Source organism: Ogataea philodendri (genome assembly GCF_020536065.1).
Source record: "Ogataea philodendri strain CBS6075 chromosome Unknown scaffold2, whole genome shotgun sequence".
NCBI lineage: Eukaryota > Fungi > Ascomycota > Pichiomycetes > Pichiales > Pichiaceae > Ogataea > Ogataea philodendri.
In genome coordinates this window covers 996,565-1,012,861 of record NW_025764020.1, presented here as the reverse complement: position 1 = coordinate 1,012,861, position 16,297 = coordinate 996,565, and the positions used below count along the sequence as shown (strand labels likewise).

Here is a 16,297-nt window from a genome sequence, read left to right as displayed (position 1 = left end):
AAGGAATTTTTCTATTGTATTTTTTTGTTATTTTTTTCTTTATGGTGCACTTTGTACGGAGCCTGGTGGAGGCCGGCCCTGATACAAAATTGCTGTGGGCGTCGGTATTCATTCGCATGGCGTCGTTCGGACTGACCAACCAAGTGCTGACACTGTATTTGAAGGAACTCCAGATCCGAGAGTCGCTAATTGGACTGTTCATGTCCCTGACCATGATTGGGGACACGCTCTTGTCCTACTTTCTAGTTTGGAACTCCAACAAGATCGGAAACCGTCGAGTAATGATCATTGGCGGACTGCTGATGCTCGGGTCCGGTATCGTTTTCGCGTGGGGAACAGATAATTTTGCACTACTGCTTACTGCTTCCATTCTCGGAGTGATATCTCCGTCCGGTAACGAGACAGGTCCGTTCAAATCGATTGAAGAGGCAGTTCTGGCCACACTCACTCCAACAGACCATCGACCGGAGGTCTTTGCCATCCACGCTGTGCTGGCTGCAGCTGGGGCTTCATTGGGAGAGCTAGGAGCTGGTTTTTTCGTGCAAACGATGGTGTCCAAGTTCAACTGGTCTTTTGTGGAAGCTTATAGAAATACGTTTATCATTTACTGTGCAATAGCCGTTCTAAAGCTGGTTCTGATGTTCTTTTTGTCGAAAAAATGCGAAATATCAAATGCCACGTTAGAAGATGGAGCGTCAGGCACAGAGGCCAGCGAATCGACTCCTCTTTTGGTTTCCACGGTTGAATACCAAACAGTCACTGGATTGGCACCAGAAACACAAAGAACTTTGTTCAAACTGCTGGTCACCTTCACGATCGACTCGTTCGGTGCCGGGTTCATGCCGGTGGCATGGATAATTTACTATTTCAGATACCAGTTCGACGCTTCGCCTGCTACACTCGGAACCATCTTTTCATCATTGGACATTCTTCAGGCATTTGCTGCGTTCCCGTCGGCGTGGTTTGCAAAACACGTCGGCCCTATCAAATCGTCTATCTTCACCCAAATACCCTGCGGACTTGCACTGCTATGCATACCTCTACTAGGAAGAACACTGCCCCTGGCTACTGTTTTCTTACTGTTTAACCAAACTTTCACTGCATTTGATGTCATACCGAGACAAATCCTACTCACGTCTGTGACGAGTCCTGAGGAGCTGCCCAAAGTCATGGGAACCGTGAACATAGCCAAGACGGCCGTGAGAGCAATCTCGCCAAACTTCACGGGAATTCTGGCCCAGAAGGGCCAGCTTTGGGTCTGTTTTGTGCTGAACGCGGTGAACTTGATCGTGGCCAACCTCATTCTCGGCTACAACTTCCCGCACCTGGACTCTCAATTAGTTAAATCATAGCTCATCGTTGACACTGATCCGTTTACCGGAACTTTTCAGATGCTCAGAGATGTTGAGCGCGCTGTTTGACCGTGTTTGCACGCGACTGTGTCTTGCTGTCCCCTGCTCTGACCGTGCTGCCAGCTCTTCCACGTCGAAATAGTCGTATCCTCCTAGGATGTTGGAGCTTTTCAAAGAATAGTTGGTGGAGAGCATGGATTGCGGAAGAGACTCAGCATATGATTCCAGCTCACGAACTCTGCTCCGATCAACAGACTTGTCGGGCAAAACTCCTTCGGTTTTCCATAGCACTTTGATCTCCTCCAGAACGCTTTCCAAAGTTTCCAGGAACCTGCTGGTCTGTCTCCATTGGGATGAGGCCACAATCGACACGGAGTCTTCTTTGATGATGTATCCGATTCCAAAACCCGATGGAATTGCCGGAGTCACTCCAAATAGATGCAATGCTGGGTTGCCGCAGTTGGCTGCCAGGATCTCTGGCTTGTACAGCAGATCCAAGGCCGGCTCAAACAAAAATGGCGGAATCTCGTAGTTGCTGTCGATGTGGACAGTCGAGTTAAGCTTCGATAGGTGCTCGTGCTGGATATATGCGGATCTCAGCGCGCTCAGATGCCGCTCGAACCCTTTCCCCTGAGCCGCGTTCTTGATCTTGGCGACATGCTCCTCAACAGTGTCCAGGAATAGGGCCCATTTGCGAGACTGCGGAGTCTGTGAAATGAACGCTTGACACAGCGCCAGTACGTTGGAGCTCTGGACACAGATTGGCTCTGTTCGGGCGTCTCTGAACTTCCTGGTGGTCACGGGCTCCAGTGTGGAAATAGCCCGGCCGTACAGGGCATAGTACGTAATCTGGATAGCCAACTGAATCACCGTATCTGACGGAATATTCATCTTGTTGACCATGAAGTTGCTTCCGATGTTGGTTATAGTCTTGGAAACGTATTCGTGCTGGTGGATGATGTCTGCGAGTCTGGTTTCTGCCAAATGAAGGCCGGACTTGAGTTCTGGTGGCAGACTGAATTCCAGCTTGTGGAACGTTGGTTTGTCAAGGTCGCTGTTGATCGGCACAGTGTTGACGTTTCTCCAGAGCGTGTAGTTAGCGCCGTTGATCTTGCGCGCTAGCCGGAGCACAGAGTCCGTATAAATATCGCTCACGAACCGCAGAACAGAGGTCCCGTCCATAGCAGCAGCAGGATACACACACGCAGCCACAGAATTTTCTGTGATGACTAGGTTCAGCTTGTCGTAGTACCTGTTGGTGCAGGTGCCGACCTGGAGGCCGTCGGAGTCGATTTTTGAAGTACCGTGCGAGACAAACTGGACTTTCTCCAGATCATTAGCCGGGGCCTCGTGATCAAGACAGACCACGAACAGCGCGTTGTCCAGCACGTCCATAGCGTCCTTGTTGGTGCGTTCGAGACAGTAGCGCGCGTTTCGCCAGGTAGACTTGAGCTCAGTGGTGAGTGCACCAATAGCGTCGTTGGTGCCTGAATTGTGTTCCAGCTTGACGTCGTCCATGATCGCCTGGAACACGTCTTTGAGCTCGTGCTTGGTGAACCAGATCTGATGATCCTCCGATAAGACCTCCAAAACGTAGAACTTGGACCGGGCCATTATAACAATGTGCCTGCTATCTTGGTAGCTACTGCATCTTTTCACCGAAACACCGTTATTGTACGGAACAATAGTGGTGCCAAACAGATTCTTATAGGAGCTCATTGACAGCGGAGTCTTGCTTTTGGGAGCGGTATCTGGCATTAGCAGCTCTCGACGCAATGCCACTGCGAATCGTAAAGCCGAGGTAACCAAAATCGAGGCTCTGAACGCTTGTGACGGAGCCATCGATTTCAACGGGTCATTCTCAAAGATAAAGAACGGGTTCCGAGGCAGCGTATGGCCTCTCAAGTCCCCATAAACATTTGCAGTGGTGGGATAAATTCCTTCAGAGTCCAAATAACTGTGATTCGTCTTGGACCCCTCGATAAGATATTGCTGGAACACTTTGACAGATTGCGAATTGAGCAGCTCCACCGACTTCTCCACGAGGTTCTGGTACTCGTCTGGAGAAACAAGCGGCTCGAGCGCATCAAGCGCCTGCTCAACGGTGCTTAAAAGACTCGGAACAGGTAGCCGTGGCAGCTGGTCCTCGTGCTGGAAAGTAGAGTATGACATCTAGAATAGCTAACTAAACGTGGGGAAAAGGAAATATTTATACCCCACATCCCCGCAAACAAATATTGGCAAACCGGGCAAAGTGTTGGTGACTATGTATCAGTGTAGGCGATGCGGTCATGGGGAGCCTGTTTGTTAGTTGTTGACGAGCGGTATCAGCCGTGCATGCTTGTTAGACTGTCTGTGTCACGCGACGAGAACCGGGTAACCCCGTTGGATTTTAGACTTCCTAATTGGGCCAGAAAGTCAATTCTAGGGATAAGAGAAAAAAAGGCGTGCGCACGCGAAAAAGCGAACTGTGACTGTGATTTTGTACTTCAAAATTTTTCCAACCTGAAAAACTTTCAATTAACCATGTCTGAAGTTGAAGCACAACCAGTTGAAGGATACGAAGAAGAGATCGTCTCTGAACCAGTTGAGGTGAAGTTCGTCGAGCTTGCCACTCCTATCCCAAAAGATATCCAAGTTGGCGCCCAAGAGGTCAAGTTGTTCAACAAATGGTCTTTTGAAGATGTCACCGTCAAGGACATCTCTTTGACTGACTACATCCAGATCAGACAACCAGTCTACGTCTCCCACACTGCCGGAAGATACGCTTCCAAGAGATTCAGAAAGGCTCAATGTCCTATTGTCGAGAGATTGACCAACTCCTTGATGATGAACGGTAGAAACAACGGTAAGAAGCTCAAGGCTGTTAGAATCGTCAAGCACGCCATGGAGATCATCAACGTCTTGACCGACCAGAACCCACTCCAGGTTGTTGTTGACGCTATTGTCAACACCGGTCCAAGAGAAGACTCCACAAGAATTGGATCTGCCGGTACCGTTAGAAGACAAGCCGTCGATGTGTCTCCACTCAGAAGAGTCAACCAGGCTATTGCTCTGCTCACTATTGGTGCTAGAGAGGCTGCTTTCAGAAACGTCAAGACCATTGCCGAATGTCTTGCTGAAGAGTTGATCAATGCTGCTAAGGGTTCTTCCACCTCCTACGCTATCAAGAAGAAGGACGAGCTGGAGAGAGTTGCCAAGAGTAACCGTTAAGCATATAGAAGTAATAGTGAAGATGAGTTTGAGAAAGGGTGTAGCACACGGTTCCGGTGCCTGGCTATTGAGAAATTTCCACGGTGCGAGGTGTAGAGTTTTCATAGCTGCAGCCAAAAATAAATCTGGGCAATGAAGCAAAAAAAAAATAATCTCAAAATTGACATTGTTGCTCGGCCGAGCATGTATTAGCCGAGACCTTATCGAAAGAGCAATTGACCGTGCACTAGAAGATGAAATTGCCCACTTTCACGGTGTAATAGTACATCTATTCTTACGAATCATATATGCTAGTCTATTAGTTGAGCAGCTTCTTTAGGTCTGTAACCTTGCCCTCTTTCTCCTTTTCTTTATCGCTTATTTTGTCTTTGCTTTTTTCCGATTCCGAATCTTCACCGTCCTGGGAATGCACTCTAGATCGGGTTCTCTTTGGTGACACAGATCCCTCCGATCCCCTCTTCCCGGCCACACCCACTACAAGCCGTCTCCAACGAAATTGACACGCGTTGAGCGTTCTGTTCGGGAAATACGATGCGATCTCTCTCCATCCGTAGTTCTTTTCCTCTTTGAGCATCCGGAGCAACTTATCGTCCTCGGGGGTCCAGGCCGTGCTGGACTTGGAGTCGTATCTGGTGGAAGATTGCGGTGGGGTCGGAATGATCATTGGTGGCTGCGAAACCGGGTACGGTGCAGAGGCCGACGGAGGAGGAAGTGGATAGGTTGGGGAATGAGCAAGGTAGTCGACATGGTCGAACGGGTCGTGACGGTAGGCCCCCATGTACGGGTGGGGCATCGAGTACGGATGCTGCTGGGAGTAGGTGTATTGACGGGGAGGGGGCAGCTGGGGTGACAGCATGTATTGCGAAGGGGTGGATATCGACGACTGGCTGGGCGATCTGGCGTGCGCTGTTGATATTCGAGGTAAAGCAAGCTGAAGAGGCTGAGTAGGAGGGGAGGAGGAAGGTGATAAGTCTGTTTGTAGATCTCGTATTGAAGGTAGGGTGATTCTATTATTATTTTTATTGTTGTCCATGGTGGTTGGGAAAAGAAGCTAATGTTGGCATCTCTTGATCTTAATCGGGGCAAGGGCACATAAACAAACAGACCGAGAGTATCGATGGCAAAATTCAAGAAATTGCCATGTAGGGCCTCCAAAGGTTTTTATAGTGTGCAGGGGGGAAATGTAATGGAGTTAAGTAACCAGACTTCACTTTTAGCGTGCAAGAGGCAGCAACATATTATTAGCGATGCATTTGTTTGATGCGGAGAAGAACCTTGTTGCAGCAAAAACAATTGGATTGTTCAATTTCATGTTTCATAAGCGGCAAAACGCAGGCCTGCCGAACGGAAATTCCAATCACTGCATCAGATTTTGTATTGTTTAGACGCAACTCTCACTCACTGACCACACACAGAACACGAAGCCAAGGGTATGAACAACATGCTAGATGGTTGACACATATTTTGCGCGATACAGATTACCAACTACAATTGCGTCATCCGACAACAACCATCTCCTGTGCATATACGAAATGTCTGGTATAAAAATAGGTACGGTCCCTTCAAAGCGGTTTATTGTAACTTGCCGGTGGGAAGTGCAACCGGTCCACCAACTGCGCCCACGGCCAGCACGTTGCTATGCATCTTATCATCCGCGTTTACAGCAGGAACCGCAAGGATGTAGGTGTTGCAGCGAGCAAAAAAATTTTCTCGCTTCTCCCGTAGTGTGTCGGATAGTTTATGTTCCCTTCCCATCTTGGCCCTTATGAGCACAATAGGCGGCTCAATTAGGAAATATTTTCAGATGCAATGATTTTGGTATTACATTACTAACCGACCAACTGCGTGCCAAGGTTTCCGCGATCATATGACTTCTGGTGGATGCCTTGCCCAAGTATGCATTGTCAGTAGCTTTTGAAATCTATTGTTCTACGTATAACGCCGCTGTTTAAGTCACCAGCTTCTTCACTTCATCAACAGCCCCGGTGAAACTTTTCTCAGGGGAAATTCCCACGCGTTTCACTTTAAGCACACCGTCTCTGAAGATAAAGTCTGAACGCACAATTCCGTTCGGTTGCTTCTTGGCACCCAAGGGACCAATCAGTTTTTTCGATGGATCAGATAACAAATCGTAGGACAGTTTCTGCTTCAACTTGAAATTGGTTTGTGTTTTTGGCGAGTCCGAGCTCAACCCCACCACTGTGGCACCCAATCCGGTCAAAACTTCGAAATTGTCGCGAAACCCAACAGCCTGTCTTGTACAGCCCGGTGTTGAGGCCTTGGGGTACAAGAACACGACCAGGACCTTTGCGTCCTTTGCGAGCTTCAACAGATTGACGGACTCGCCGTCCTGGTTTTCCAATTCCAAGTCTGCCGGGATCTCATCTCCTTCTTCCAACGTGTTTTTGGCGGTGTCGGCCTTCACGTCATTAGACTCCTTTTTCGCGTCGACGGTGGATTGTTTAGGCTTCACCGCCTGGGCGGTGGTCTTCTGTTTTTTAGCAGCAGGAGCGGCCTCTTCGACGGTGTTGCCAGCCAAACGGGCAGATCTACGAACCATTGGATATAAAGGTGTTTTAATTTCGTGAAAAATTAAATGTAATATACTCGTGAAAATTATTATTTAGGCTGATTACTCCTCCTCCTCAGCGACACAGGTTTCGTAATCAAGCAATTTCCAAAATTGCCAGATGGAGAAGGCAAGAACGGCACCGAGAATTGGTCCGACCCAGTAGATCCAGTGGTACACTGGGAAGGATCTGGAAGCAATACATGGACCGAAAGTTCTGGCTGGGTTCAAACCAGCACCGGTGTAGTAGACACAGATCAAGTGACCCAAGAACAAAGAGAGACCAATGCACACAGGAGCGTAGTCGGACAAATTAGATTGCTCGACAGTGGTCATCAAAACAGTGATACAGAGCAAGGTGGTACCGAACATCTCGATGAAGAGACCTCTGCTCTTGGAGCATCCACCACCAAGACCGTTAGCGAAAGCAACAGGACCTGGGGTCATGGCAGAAGCAGCACCAGCAGCAGCCATACCGGCAACCATCTGGGAGAGCATCATGATGAAACCACGAACTGGAGAAACAGCTCTGGCAAGCACAAGAGTCAGGGTGACAGCAGGGTTGAGGTTACCACCGGAAACTCTGCAGGTGAGGAAAATAGCGACCATGACACCGAAACCGAAACCGAACGAGATCATGATCAACTTAGCTGGGTTGGAGCCCTGGCTGGAGTAGAACTCGTCTTGATTGGCAATCTGGGCAATCATGTAGGCAACCCACAAGAAGATGAAGGTTCCAATGAACTCACCAGAAGCAGCAACCAGGTGGTTCTTAAGATAGTTGTTGAGACCAAACTTGTTGGTCTTGAGAGCAGGGGAGTAGCCCAATTGCTGTTCAGCGTCCATTTTCAGTTAGCGAGAGTGAATATGAGTCGATACAACATCACCCGAGGTTCCGGGTCCTATTTATATTTTGGGGATGGAGGGCCTATTTCATTTGAGAGGATGTGAGGCCTTATAATAAAATTAGTGCCTGATATTGTTCTAGACAATAGAAAAAAGAAATTTACATAGGATTTTGACATACAGGGAAATAAGTGTAGCTATTTACATCTTTCTTGGAACGGAAAATAAAAAGTAAAGATTTTTTTCTTTGCCGAATCTGGACTGGAGATTGTTAGTTTTGGGATTGTACGAGGAAATTCCAATTATCTCGCGCCGTACCCATTTGTTGGCAACAAGGTTGATTTTTTTTTCACTTTGTATCAAATGCTTCCTCCTGTAATAGAAAAGTGCACCCAGGCATGCGATTTAGGAATCTCGGCTTATACTTTTACTAATAATAGCCTATATTTGTTTCGAGCCCTCCTCTGGAAACTTCTTTTGCGCATCCACAATGCACGAATAAACAGCCCTATTCACGAGTTTCTCGTTCTTTCAATAGATTATGCCAGCGAAAATCATCGCGCACTGCGATACACACGAAGATCACACGTTTCCAGCCCAAACCTCGCGCCAAGTGCTGGCTTTGACCCACAATCCAAGCCTAGATCGAAATTTCTTTCTGCCGAGTTGCAGACAAACCGACCCTCGAATTCCACACCAAGCCTCTCTCGGTACGCTGTGATAAGCCGTTTTATTGTCAGGCTCTGGAAAACTTTTCGACGTTCAACTCCTTTAGAAATCTATGGACGTTACCTCCTATTGACTAGTTATTGTCCTGTAATTGTATGCCGGGTACTTGTCTTTTCTTTTGGTAATTGAAATTTCTCTCAGTCCACTTGTTCTTATTGGCATAGCCGTGTTTAGTAGCACTGCAGCCTGTTACACCGTCCAGTGATGAAGCGGCCGTAACGTGATGTCGAATTTTCAGTCTAGTAGCTGGTGCAAGGATGCTCAAAAAAATGTAGCCCTCCCGCTAAGGGAGAAAAAAAAAACTGGCAACTGGCGACCCCGCTAGCCGCACCCCTAGAGAACTATGGAACCCCGACAAAAAGCATGACTCTTGCGATCTGGGGATCTGTGATTGGCAGACACGGTGGGCGGGGAACGTGTGGATCCGTGAAACGCGGACACAGAGCACGCAAAACCCCGTTCGTTACACCGTTTAGGACAATATAGGATATTCCTGGGGTGCAGGAACACAGTTGACCGAGCCTGCCTGGTGGATAGGAAGGAATCAGACTACCTGGGCCAATTAATATTTTTCACACGACCTCCTGGATTTTCTCTATAAGAGCTGTCGTGTCGGCAAGGAGTTGATATTTTTTAAAAAAACAATGATTAAGCGGCAAATTGCGTCCGCCAGTAGACGTGTGTGCCAGCCACGGTTGTTCAGCAGTTTCAGAACCGTCCTACAGACGGCCAAGCCTGTTGAGGCTGCTCCGAAAAAGCCTGCAAAGAAGGCTGGATTTTTCGCTTATACTTTGTACGGGCTTGTTGCCGCAGCACTAGGGGAGACTGCGTACCTGACGTATGCCGTTTACAAGGAGACCAACCCGGGCAGTCAATTGCCTCAGTCGACTTTGAAAGAGAACGGCAACAAGAAGAAAAACGTTGTTATTCTTGGTTCTGGGTGGGGGGCCATCTCGTACCTCCACAGTCTGGACACTACCCAGTACAACGTGACGATTGTTTCTCCTAGAAACTATTTCCTGTTTACTCCTCTTCTTCCGTCTGTTCCTACTTCGACCGTTGGATCCCAGTCGATCTGCGACCCCGTTAGGGCAATTGCCCGTCAAACTCCGGGAGAGGTGACATATCTCGAGGCTGCTGCGACAGACGTTGATCCAGTCAACAACACTGTCCATGTTGTTCACAAGAACATGTCGTTCACGCTCGGCGAGGCCTTTGTCAACAACGACGAGCCAATCGAGACGACTTTGAACTACGATTACCTGATTTATGCGGTTGGGGCTAAAGTGAACACTTTTGGTATCCCGGGAATCCCAGAGTACGCTTCGTATTTGAAAGAAGCTCACGATGCCACTGCTGTTAGACAGAAGCTGTTCAACGCTATTGAGGCTTCCAGACTGCTGCCTAAGGACTCTGATGAGCGGAAACGGTTGCTGACCTTTGTTGTTTGTGGAGGAGGCCCTACCGGTGTGGAGCTGGCCGCCGAAGTTAAGGATTACATTGACCAGGACCTGCACAAGTTCATTCCTGACATCGAGAAGGAAATGAAGGTTGTTCTTGTTGAAGCTCTTCCAAACGTTTTGAACATGTTCCCGCAGAAATTAATTGAATATACCAAGGAGGTGTTCAACAACCAAGGTGTTGAGCTCAGGACTAACACCATGGTGAAGAAAGTGGACCCTAAGAACGTGTATGCCTCTGTGAAGCGTGCCGACGGCACTTCTGAGGACGTGGTGATTCCGTACGGAACTCTTGTTTGGGCTGGAGGTAACGCTCAAAGACAGTTGACCAGATCGCTTGCCGATAAGATCACCGAGCAAAAGACCGCCAGAAGAGGACTTCTTGTGGACGAGAACTTGAAGCTGGACGGTGCCTCGAACATCTACGCTTTGGGAGATTGCACTTTCACCACGAACGCTCCAACTGCCCAGGTTGCTCACCAACAGGGAGAGTACTTGGCTGACTACTTCAACAAGCTGGCCAAGCTCGACGACTTGGAGTACCTTTCCTCTCTGGAGGTGAACCCGGAGTCTGTGCAGAAGCTGGCCAGACGGATCGAGAGACAAAAGGCCTCGTTGAAGCCGTTTGTGTACAAGCACCAGGGTGCCATGGCGTACGTTGGATCCGAGAGAGCCATTGCCGACCTTTCGTGGGGCTCGTGGTCCACGCTTGCTCTTGGAGGAAGTCTGACCTTCTTCTTCTGGAGAACTGCCTACGTGTCGATGATTCTGGGCGTCAGAAGCAAGATCCTTGTGGTGAGCGACTGGATCAAGGTGGCTCTGTTTGGCCGCGACTGCTCCAAAGATTAGATTCGTCAGAAATATATTCGTAGCGTATTTAATTAATATTAGCACATTTACGCGGCTCCAGCTCGCCCGTGCTGGGCACCACCATGGTTTCCCAGTCCAGCGGGTACAGCAGCTTGCCTGATTTCGAGCGCGCGTGGACCACTCCCAGATCGTTTCTGGCGGTGGTGACATAGTAGTTGATTCCGTCTCCAAGGGATATCACCATGGCTTTCACGATATCTCCCGGTCTGAAACAGTCGCCGACCTTGACCTTATCTCTCTCGGTGGACCTGATGTCCGAGGACCGCAAAATGGCTTTGAAATTCTCGCCATAGTCGTTGAGTAACAAATTCGAAAGATGGACACTTTCGTCCTGCACATGCAGAATATCGAGGTTGACCTTGGTGGTGGAGATCTTGGTGACCTTGGCGAGCACGACGTCGTCTTCGGACGGCGTGAAGTTGGCAATTTGGGCCCCGTTGGTGCGCACAGACACCACAGACGACTTATCTGTGGTTGCGAAGTTGACGGCTCCGAGCGAGGTGGCCACGATGCATGGGACAGCGACGCCGTTGACCGCGCGGTCGGCCAGAATTGTGTTGGCGCCAGCGGTGTAGACGTGGTCCTCGGCGGCGGCGGGCACAATTGGTTGTCCTGGCAATACCAAAGCGTTCATCTGAATTCCTGATAACAAGGGTGGAAAATTTTTAAAATAAATTTTTTACTGAAAAAAAAATTATCAGTATGGGTAAAGGAGACGTTAAGAAGGCTGTTAAGTCAGCCAGCAAGGAAAAGAAGGGGAAGACCGATGTGAAGGCCGTGAAGAGCAAGAAGGAAGTGAAGGAGGTGAAGAAGGCCGTTAAGGCCAAGGAGGAGAGCGAGAGTGAGAGCGATTCGAGCGACTCGAGCGACTCTGACGATTCTAGTGATTCTGACGATTCTGACGATTCTAGCGATTCTAGCGATTCCAGCGATTCCAGCGACTCTGACTCTGACGACTCTTCTGACTCTGACTCTTCTGATTCCGAGTCCGAGGAAGAAAAAAAGGAAGAGAAGAAGCCAGAGCCAAAGAAGGAGGAGTCTGAGAGCTCCGATAGCGACAGCTCTGACGACTCGGACAGCGACAGCGACAGCTCTGATTCTGACAGTTCTGACAGTTCTGACGAGGAGGAGGAGAAGAAGGAGGAGAAGAAGGAAGAAAAGAAGGAAGAGAGTTCTGACAGCGACAGCTCTGACTCTGACTCGTCTGATTCCGATTCTGATTCCGATTCTGATTCCGACTCTGATTCCGATTCTGATTCTGATTCTGACTCTGACTCCGACTCTGAGTCTAAGTCCTCGTCCAAGTCATCGTCCAAGTCTGAGTCCTCGTCCGACTCCTCGTCCGAGTCTGAGTCCGATTCGCGTAAGAGAAAGGCCGACGCCGAGCCAGAAACCCCATCCAAGAAGCCTAAGGAGGTCACCACTCTGTTTGTCGGAAGACTGGCGTGGGCAGTCGACGACCAGAGACTCTTGGAGGAGTTCCAGGCGTTTGATGGTGTTTTGGCAGCCAGAGTGATGACTGAGCGCGAGACCGGCCGTTCCAGAGGATACGGATACGTCGACTTCGAGTCGAAGGAGCAAGCAGAAAAAGCATTGGAGGAGTTCCAAGGCAGAGAGATCGAGGGAAGACCAATTAATTTAGACATGTCCACCTCCAAGCCGCAGACCCCGTCCCAGAACCAGAAATTCCAAGATAGAGCCAAGAAATACGGAGACACTCCATCGCAGCCTTCCGACACCCTGTTCATCGGAAACCTGTCGTTCCAGGCCGACAGAGACACTTTGAAGGAGTACTTTGACCAGCACGGAACTGTCTTGGGCATCAGAATTCCAACCCACCCTGAGTCTGAGCAACCAAAAGGATTTGGATATGTTCAGTTCAGCTCGGTGGACGAGGCCAAGGCCGCTTTGGACGCCTTGAACGGCGAGTACATTGCCGGCAGACCTGTTCGGTTGGACTTCAGTGCTCCAAGAGACCCTAACGGAGGCTCTCGTGGAGGCACTCCAACTCCTCGTGGAACTCCTCGTGGTGGATTTGGCGGTAACCGTGGAGGATTCGGCGGCAACCGTGGCGGATTCGGCAGAGAACGTTCCAGTGGAAGCGGTGCCAATTCCGTCCCAGTCGCTTTCAAAGGCAAAAAGAAGACATTTGACTAAATAATTTAGTGGGAACCTGATTTATTGTATTTTATAAATAAAAAAGTTATTGTATGCCCTTCAAGCTTGAGGCCCAGATTGCCGAGCCCGTGATATGGACGCGTGCTGTTTACGCGTTGTCTACCATCTCCGACACCATCAAGTTCACCTTGCGCGAGTCGGACGGCGACTACGAGATCAATCTGACTGCCATCAACACCAGCAAGACCAGTTCGCTCACTTGCACTTTTAAGCACGATTTTTTCCAATCGCTAACCGTCGAAGGCGAGGTGCCTGTGCTGGAGTCGATCCAGACGTTCAGCTTTCTCATCAACAGCAAAACAATGAACGTGTGCTTTAAAGACTGCGAAAATGCTCGGGAACTGAAACTTCTGGTGATCCACGAGGGATTCGAGGACTCTACACATATCTTCAGCAATAAGCTGTTTGTGGAGTCGCTGAGCACCAATGGGGTCACCAAGAACTACTCGCTTATGTTCAGACCCGGGTTCTCGTCGCACGACCTCAAGATCAGCCATGTCTATAGAAAACTGCTCCGGTCACAAGACCGCGGGTCACATGACTACACAGAGCACGACAAAGTGCATCTACTGGTGATGGAGATCCGCGTGCTGAAGAAGTTCCTGGGCATGTTTGGCCACGGACTCGAGGACTTCAAGGTGGAGCTGTACCCGGAGGCGCGCAAGATCCTGTTGCACGGGTACAATCGGCAGGAGCTGCTGAGTCGCCAGAACACGTCGTGGGCGTCGCAGCCGATGAGTTTGTCGATGCAGCTGAGTCTGAACGACATCACCGAGGACAACTGCGCAGAGGGCGACGACAAGAGCTCTGCATCGTTCCGGCTACGCGATTTCCGGACCTTTGTGCAGCTGTCAGGAGCAGACGCGGGCGATTGCTCCATCATCTACAGCTACGCGGGGTCGCCTGTTGTTTTCGAGAAGGTGCACACGCGCAGCGAGAAGGCGCGCACCCCGGTGTGTGTTGTTACGCTCACCATGATCGGAGACGGCGAGTCGATCGACGCGACGCAGCTGCGGGAGCGCGACGACAACGTCAAGTCTGTGGACACGCTGTTTGTGTCTGAGTCCGGTGGGCAGGAGCACGAGCCGGCCCAGTACGAGGACAGTGCCACACAGAACCCCGAGGAGACTGGGTTGAACCAGATATTCTGGGAGAACCAGAAGTACCACAGAGCAACAAAGCACTCCGCGGCGACCCCAGCCAGTCAAGCCGGTCCACCTGCCCCAGCACAAATGCCCGACATCGACCCGGCCCATCTGGAGCCTACACAGGTGCCTGTTGCGAAAGGTCTATTTGACTAGGAATTTATTTTTGCTCTTTATTTAGGTAGTTGTATTGCAGGTACCGGTATCCCTGAGTGAGCTGGGCCACCTCGTTGAGCAGGTGGCAGCCAAACAGCAGGTAATTAGCCGGCTTGACGGCCATCGCGTATCTCATAAACACCATCGAGTACACAACCAGAGACGCGGTCATCGGTCCGCTAATCAGCTCCGGCGACTTGTTGCGGATGTCGGCAATTGCGGCGAGGGGAAGTCCGAAATTGGACACCGGGCCCCAGAAGTGCGTCGTGAACACATACTTCAAAGTCTGTTTGCTAAAGATTTGCTGTGCGATCTTGGTGGTGGAAGTTGACGAGGACATGATCGGTCAGGCGCAAACCGAAAAAAATGAAGGAAAAAATATTTATATGCTGGGTCTCCTCTTTTGTTGCATCTGGTGGGAGCTGCGGGCCACGAGCTGCCACAAAAACAAAGAAGCGGTGATACACAGTGCGAAAGTGGCCGCAAAGACGCGGTTGTAGCAGCGGTAGCCAAGCTCGCACACCGCGCGGGTCTCGCCGTCGATCTCGACAGGAACCGTGTGGGAGTCGTAGTTGCGTGCAAACACCGTGCTCAGCACGAGGTTTGTCACCGCGGGGGACGTGTTGCACAGCCCCCAGTTCGTGCTGAAGTTCTTCATCCCCCACAGGTCGCTCACCACCAGCGGCGTCAATGTGTACAGTGCCCCGTAGCCAAGTCCCAACCCCACAGTTAAAATTGACAGCTCGCGCAGGCTGACGAAAAAATAGCCCCCTATTTGCACGGCTCCAATGAGGAACAGTGGGATCAAAAGCAGGCTGGCACGTGACGTGCGTGTTCGCGAGTGGAACTCGTCTGCAATGAGCCCGCCCAGCAGCCGACCGGCCGTGGAACACAGCGACAGCAGGGAAACCTGGCCGTGCTGGTGTTCCTGCACCGCCACATCGTAAGCGTTGATGTCCTTGATGGCAAGCTCACTTCCCCCGTACAGCGAGCACACAATCACGCCGAGCCCGTAGATGAACATCTGGCCTATCCCGGACAACAGCCCCAAAACAGCCGCCACGTACCAGAAGTCCTTGGTCTGGAACGCGTGGCGCGGAGGGTCCTTCGAATGCGGCGTGGCAGGAGTGGGGGAGCTTAGCGACTGTAGCTCGACAGTGGTGGGGGTTGTTGGGGCCGGCACGTAAGTGCGTTTCCAGTCACACAGGCACACAAATGGGGTCGTAATCACAGAAATCCCCATCGACACAAAAGCGACGATCTTCAAGAACCCGGCCGTGTCGCCTGCTGCGAGCCAGCTCCCGAGCCGCGAGTACAGCACCCCACTGGCCCCGTAGCACGCAATGGGCAGCGCCGCCGCGAGTCCCTTGCGGCTGGACCACGTCACCATGCTGCACTTGACACACACCGTGTTGAGCCCCGTGCTTCCAACTCCGACAAACGCAAACAGCACACAGCTGTATGCCAAGCTGGAGGTGGCAGCCGCAAACTGACGGTAAAACAGATAGTAGCTGAGCGAGATCAAAAATGCCCCAATCGCACACGGGCCGGTATAACCCAGAACGTCTGTGGCGCGGCCTACGAAGGGCCCCGACAATATTGCTGCTGACTGGCCAGCGATAGCGATCCGCGATGTTTGGGCCGCCGTGTAGTGCAATTGAGCGGACACTTGCGGGGAGAAGGCGCCAAAGATGTAGAGAGTGCCGCAGTTGAGGCTTGCAATGGCACACGCGGCCACGACAAGCGACGAGGGTGGCATCTGAATAGGAGCTTTCGTGT

General features: G+C 50.6%; 16 protein-coding genes across 16 annotated transcripts; 8 read left to right on the top strand and 8 right to left on the bottom strand.

Moving 5' to 3' along the window:
- Window positions 1-116: 116 nt before the first annotated feature.
- Window positions 117-1,352, top strand: OGAPHI_004401 (uncharacterized protein; the record flags this gene model as incomplete). The annotated part of the gene is made up of 1 exon (XM_046205476.1): window positions 117-1,352. The coding sequence occupies one exon, from the start codon at window positions 117-119 to the stop codon at window positions 1,350-1,352; it is 1,236 nt and encodes a 411-aa protein (XP_046061416.1).
- Window positions 236-841, bottom strand: OGAPHI_004403 (uncharacterized protein; the record flags this gene model as incomplete). Its single annotated transcript, XM_046205478.1, has 2 exons — window positions 236-521; window positions 609-841. The coding sequence occupies 2 exons, from the start codon at window positions 839-841 to the stop codon at window positions 236-238; spliced, it is 519 nt and encodes a 172-aa protein (XP_046061418.1).
- On the bottom strand, window positions 932-1,303 carry OGAPHI_004402 (uncharacterized protein; the record flags this gene model as incomplete). The annotated part of the gene is made up of 1 exon (XM_046205477.1): window positions 932-1,303. One exon carries the CDS (start codon window positions 1,301-1,303, stop codon window positions 932-934), a length of 372 nt encoding a protein of 123 aa, XP_046061417.1.
- Window positions 1,347-3,524, bottom strand: OGAPHI_004399 (uncharacterized protein; the record flags this gene model as incomplete). The annotated part of the gene is made up of 1 exon (XM_046205474.1): window positions 1,347-3,524. One exon carries the CDS (start codon window positions 3,522-3,524, stop codon window positions 1,347-1,349), a length of 2,178 nt encoding a protein of 725 aa, XP_046061414.1.
- OGAPHI_004400 (uncharacterized protein) lies at window positions 1,546-1,884 on the top strand (the record flags this gene model as incomplete). The annotated part of the gene is made up of 1 exon (XM_046205475.1): window positions 1,546-1,884. One exon carries the CDS (start codon window positions 1,546-1,548, stop codon window positions 1,882-1,884), a length of 339 nt encoding a protein of 112 aa, XP_046061415.1.
- A 348-nt stretch (window positions 3,525-3,872) lies between the features above and the next one.
- OGAPHI_004397 (uncharacterized protein) lies at window positions 3,873-5,598 on the bottom strand (the record flags this gene model as incomplete). The annotated part of the gene is made up of 2 exons (XM_046205470.1): window positions 3,873-4,535; window positions 4,894-5,598. 2 exons carry the CDS (start codon window positions 5,596-5,598, stop codon window positions 3,873-3,875), a joined length of 1,368 nt encoding a protein of 455 aa, XP_046061412.1.
- Window positions 3,879-4,565, top strand: OGAPHI_004398 (uncharacterized protein; the record flags this gene model as incomplete). Its single annotated transcript, XM_046205473.1, has 1 exon — window positions 3,879-4,565. One exon carries the CDS (start codon window positions 3,879-3,881, stop codon window positions 4,563-4,565), a length of 687 nt encoding a protein of 228 aa, XP_046061413.1.
- An 834-nt stretch (window positions 5,599-6,432) lies between the features above and the next one.
- On the top strand, window positions 6,433-8,085 carry OGAPHI_004394 (uncharacterized protein; the record flags this gene model as incomplete). The annotated part of the gene is made up of 3 exons (XM_046205467.1): window positions 6,433-6,459; window positions 6,701-7,136; window positions 7,223-8,085. The coding sequence occupies 3 exons, from the start codon at window positions 6,433-6,435 to the stop codon at window positions 8,083-8,085; spliced, it is 1,326 nt and encodes a 441-aa protein (XP_046061409.1).
- OGAPHI_004396 (uncharacterized protein) lies at window positions 6,514-7,125 on the bottom strand (the record flags this gene model as incomplete). The annotated part of the gene is made up of 1 exon (XM_046205469.1): window positions 6,514-7,125. The coding sequence occupies one exon, from the start codon at window positions 7,123-7,125 to the stop codon at window positions 6,514-6,516; it is 612 nt and encodes a 203-aa protein (XP_046061411.1).
- Window positions 7,198-7,980, bottom strand: OGAPHI_004395 (uncharacterized protein; the record flags this gene model as incomplete). Its single annotated transcript, XM_046205468.1, has 1 exon — window positions 7,198-7,980. One exon carries the CDS (start codon window positions 7,978-7,980, stop codon window positions 7,198-7,200), a length of 783 nt encoding a protein of 260 aa, XP_046061410.1.
- A 1,268-nt stretch (window positions 8,086-9,353) lies between the features above and the next one.
- Window positions 9,354-11,018, top strand: OGAPHI_004393 (uncharacterized protein; the record flags this gene model as incomplete). Its single annotated transcript, XM_046205466.1, has 1 exon — window positions 9,354-11,018. One exon carries the CDS (start codon window positions 9,354-9,356, stop codon window positions 11,016-11,018), a length of 1,665 nt encoding a protein of 554 aa, XP_046061408.1.
- Window positions 10,311-13,335, bottom strand: OGAPHI_004390 (uncharacterized protein; the record flags this gene model as incomplete). Its single annotated transcript, XM_046205463.1, has 5 exons — window positions 10,311-11,005; window positions 11,070-11,673; window positions 11,804-12,691; window positions 12,795-13,164; window positions 13,310-13,335. 5 exons carry the CDS (start codon window positions 13,333-13,335, stop codon window positions 10,311-10,313), a joined length of 2,583 nt encoding a protein of 860 aa, XP_046061405.1.
- On the top strand, window positions 11,356-11,685 carry OGAPHI_004392 (uncharacterized protein; the record flags this gene model as incomplete). The annotated part of the gene is made up of 1 exon (XM_046205465.1): window positions 11,356-11,685. The coding sequence occupies one exon, from the start codon at window positions 11,356-11,358 to the stop codon at window positions 11,683-11,685; it is 330 nt and encodes a 109-aa protein (XP_046061407.1).
- Window positions 11,742-13,196, top strand: OGAPHI_004391 (uncharacterized protein; the record flags this gene model as incomplete). Its single annotated transcript, XM_046205464.1, has 1 exon — window positions 11,742-13,196. The coding sequence occupies one exon, from the start codon at window positions 11,742-11,744 to the stop codon at window positions 13,194-13,196; it is 1,455 nt and encodes a 484-aa protein (XP_046061406.1).
- Window positions 13,250-14,518, top strand: OGAPHI_004389 (uncharacterized protein; the record flags this gene model as incomplete). Its single annotated transcript, XM_046205462.1, has 1 exon — window positions 13,250-14,518. The coding sequence occupies one exon, from the start codon at window positions 13,250-13,252 to the stop codon at window positions 14,516-14,518; it is 1,269 nt and encodes a 422-aa protein (XP_046061404.1).
- Window positions 14,519-14,900: 382 nt separating this feature from the next.
- OGAPHI_004388 (uncharacterized protein) lies at window positions 14,901-16,277 on the bottom strand (the record flags this gene model as incomplete). Its single annotated transcript, XM_046205461.1, has 1 exon — window positions 14,901-16,277. The coding sequence occupies one exon, from the start codon at window positions 16,275-16,277 to the stop codon at window positions 14,901-14,903; it is 1,377 nt and encodes a 458-aa protein (XP_046061403.1).
- Window positions 16,278-16,297: the final 20 nt, after the last annotated feature.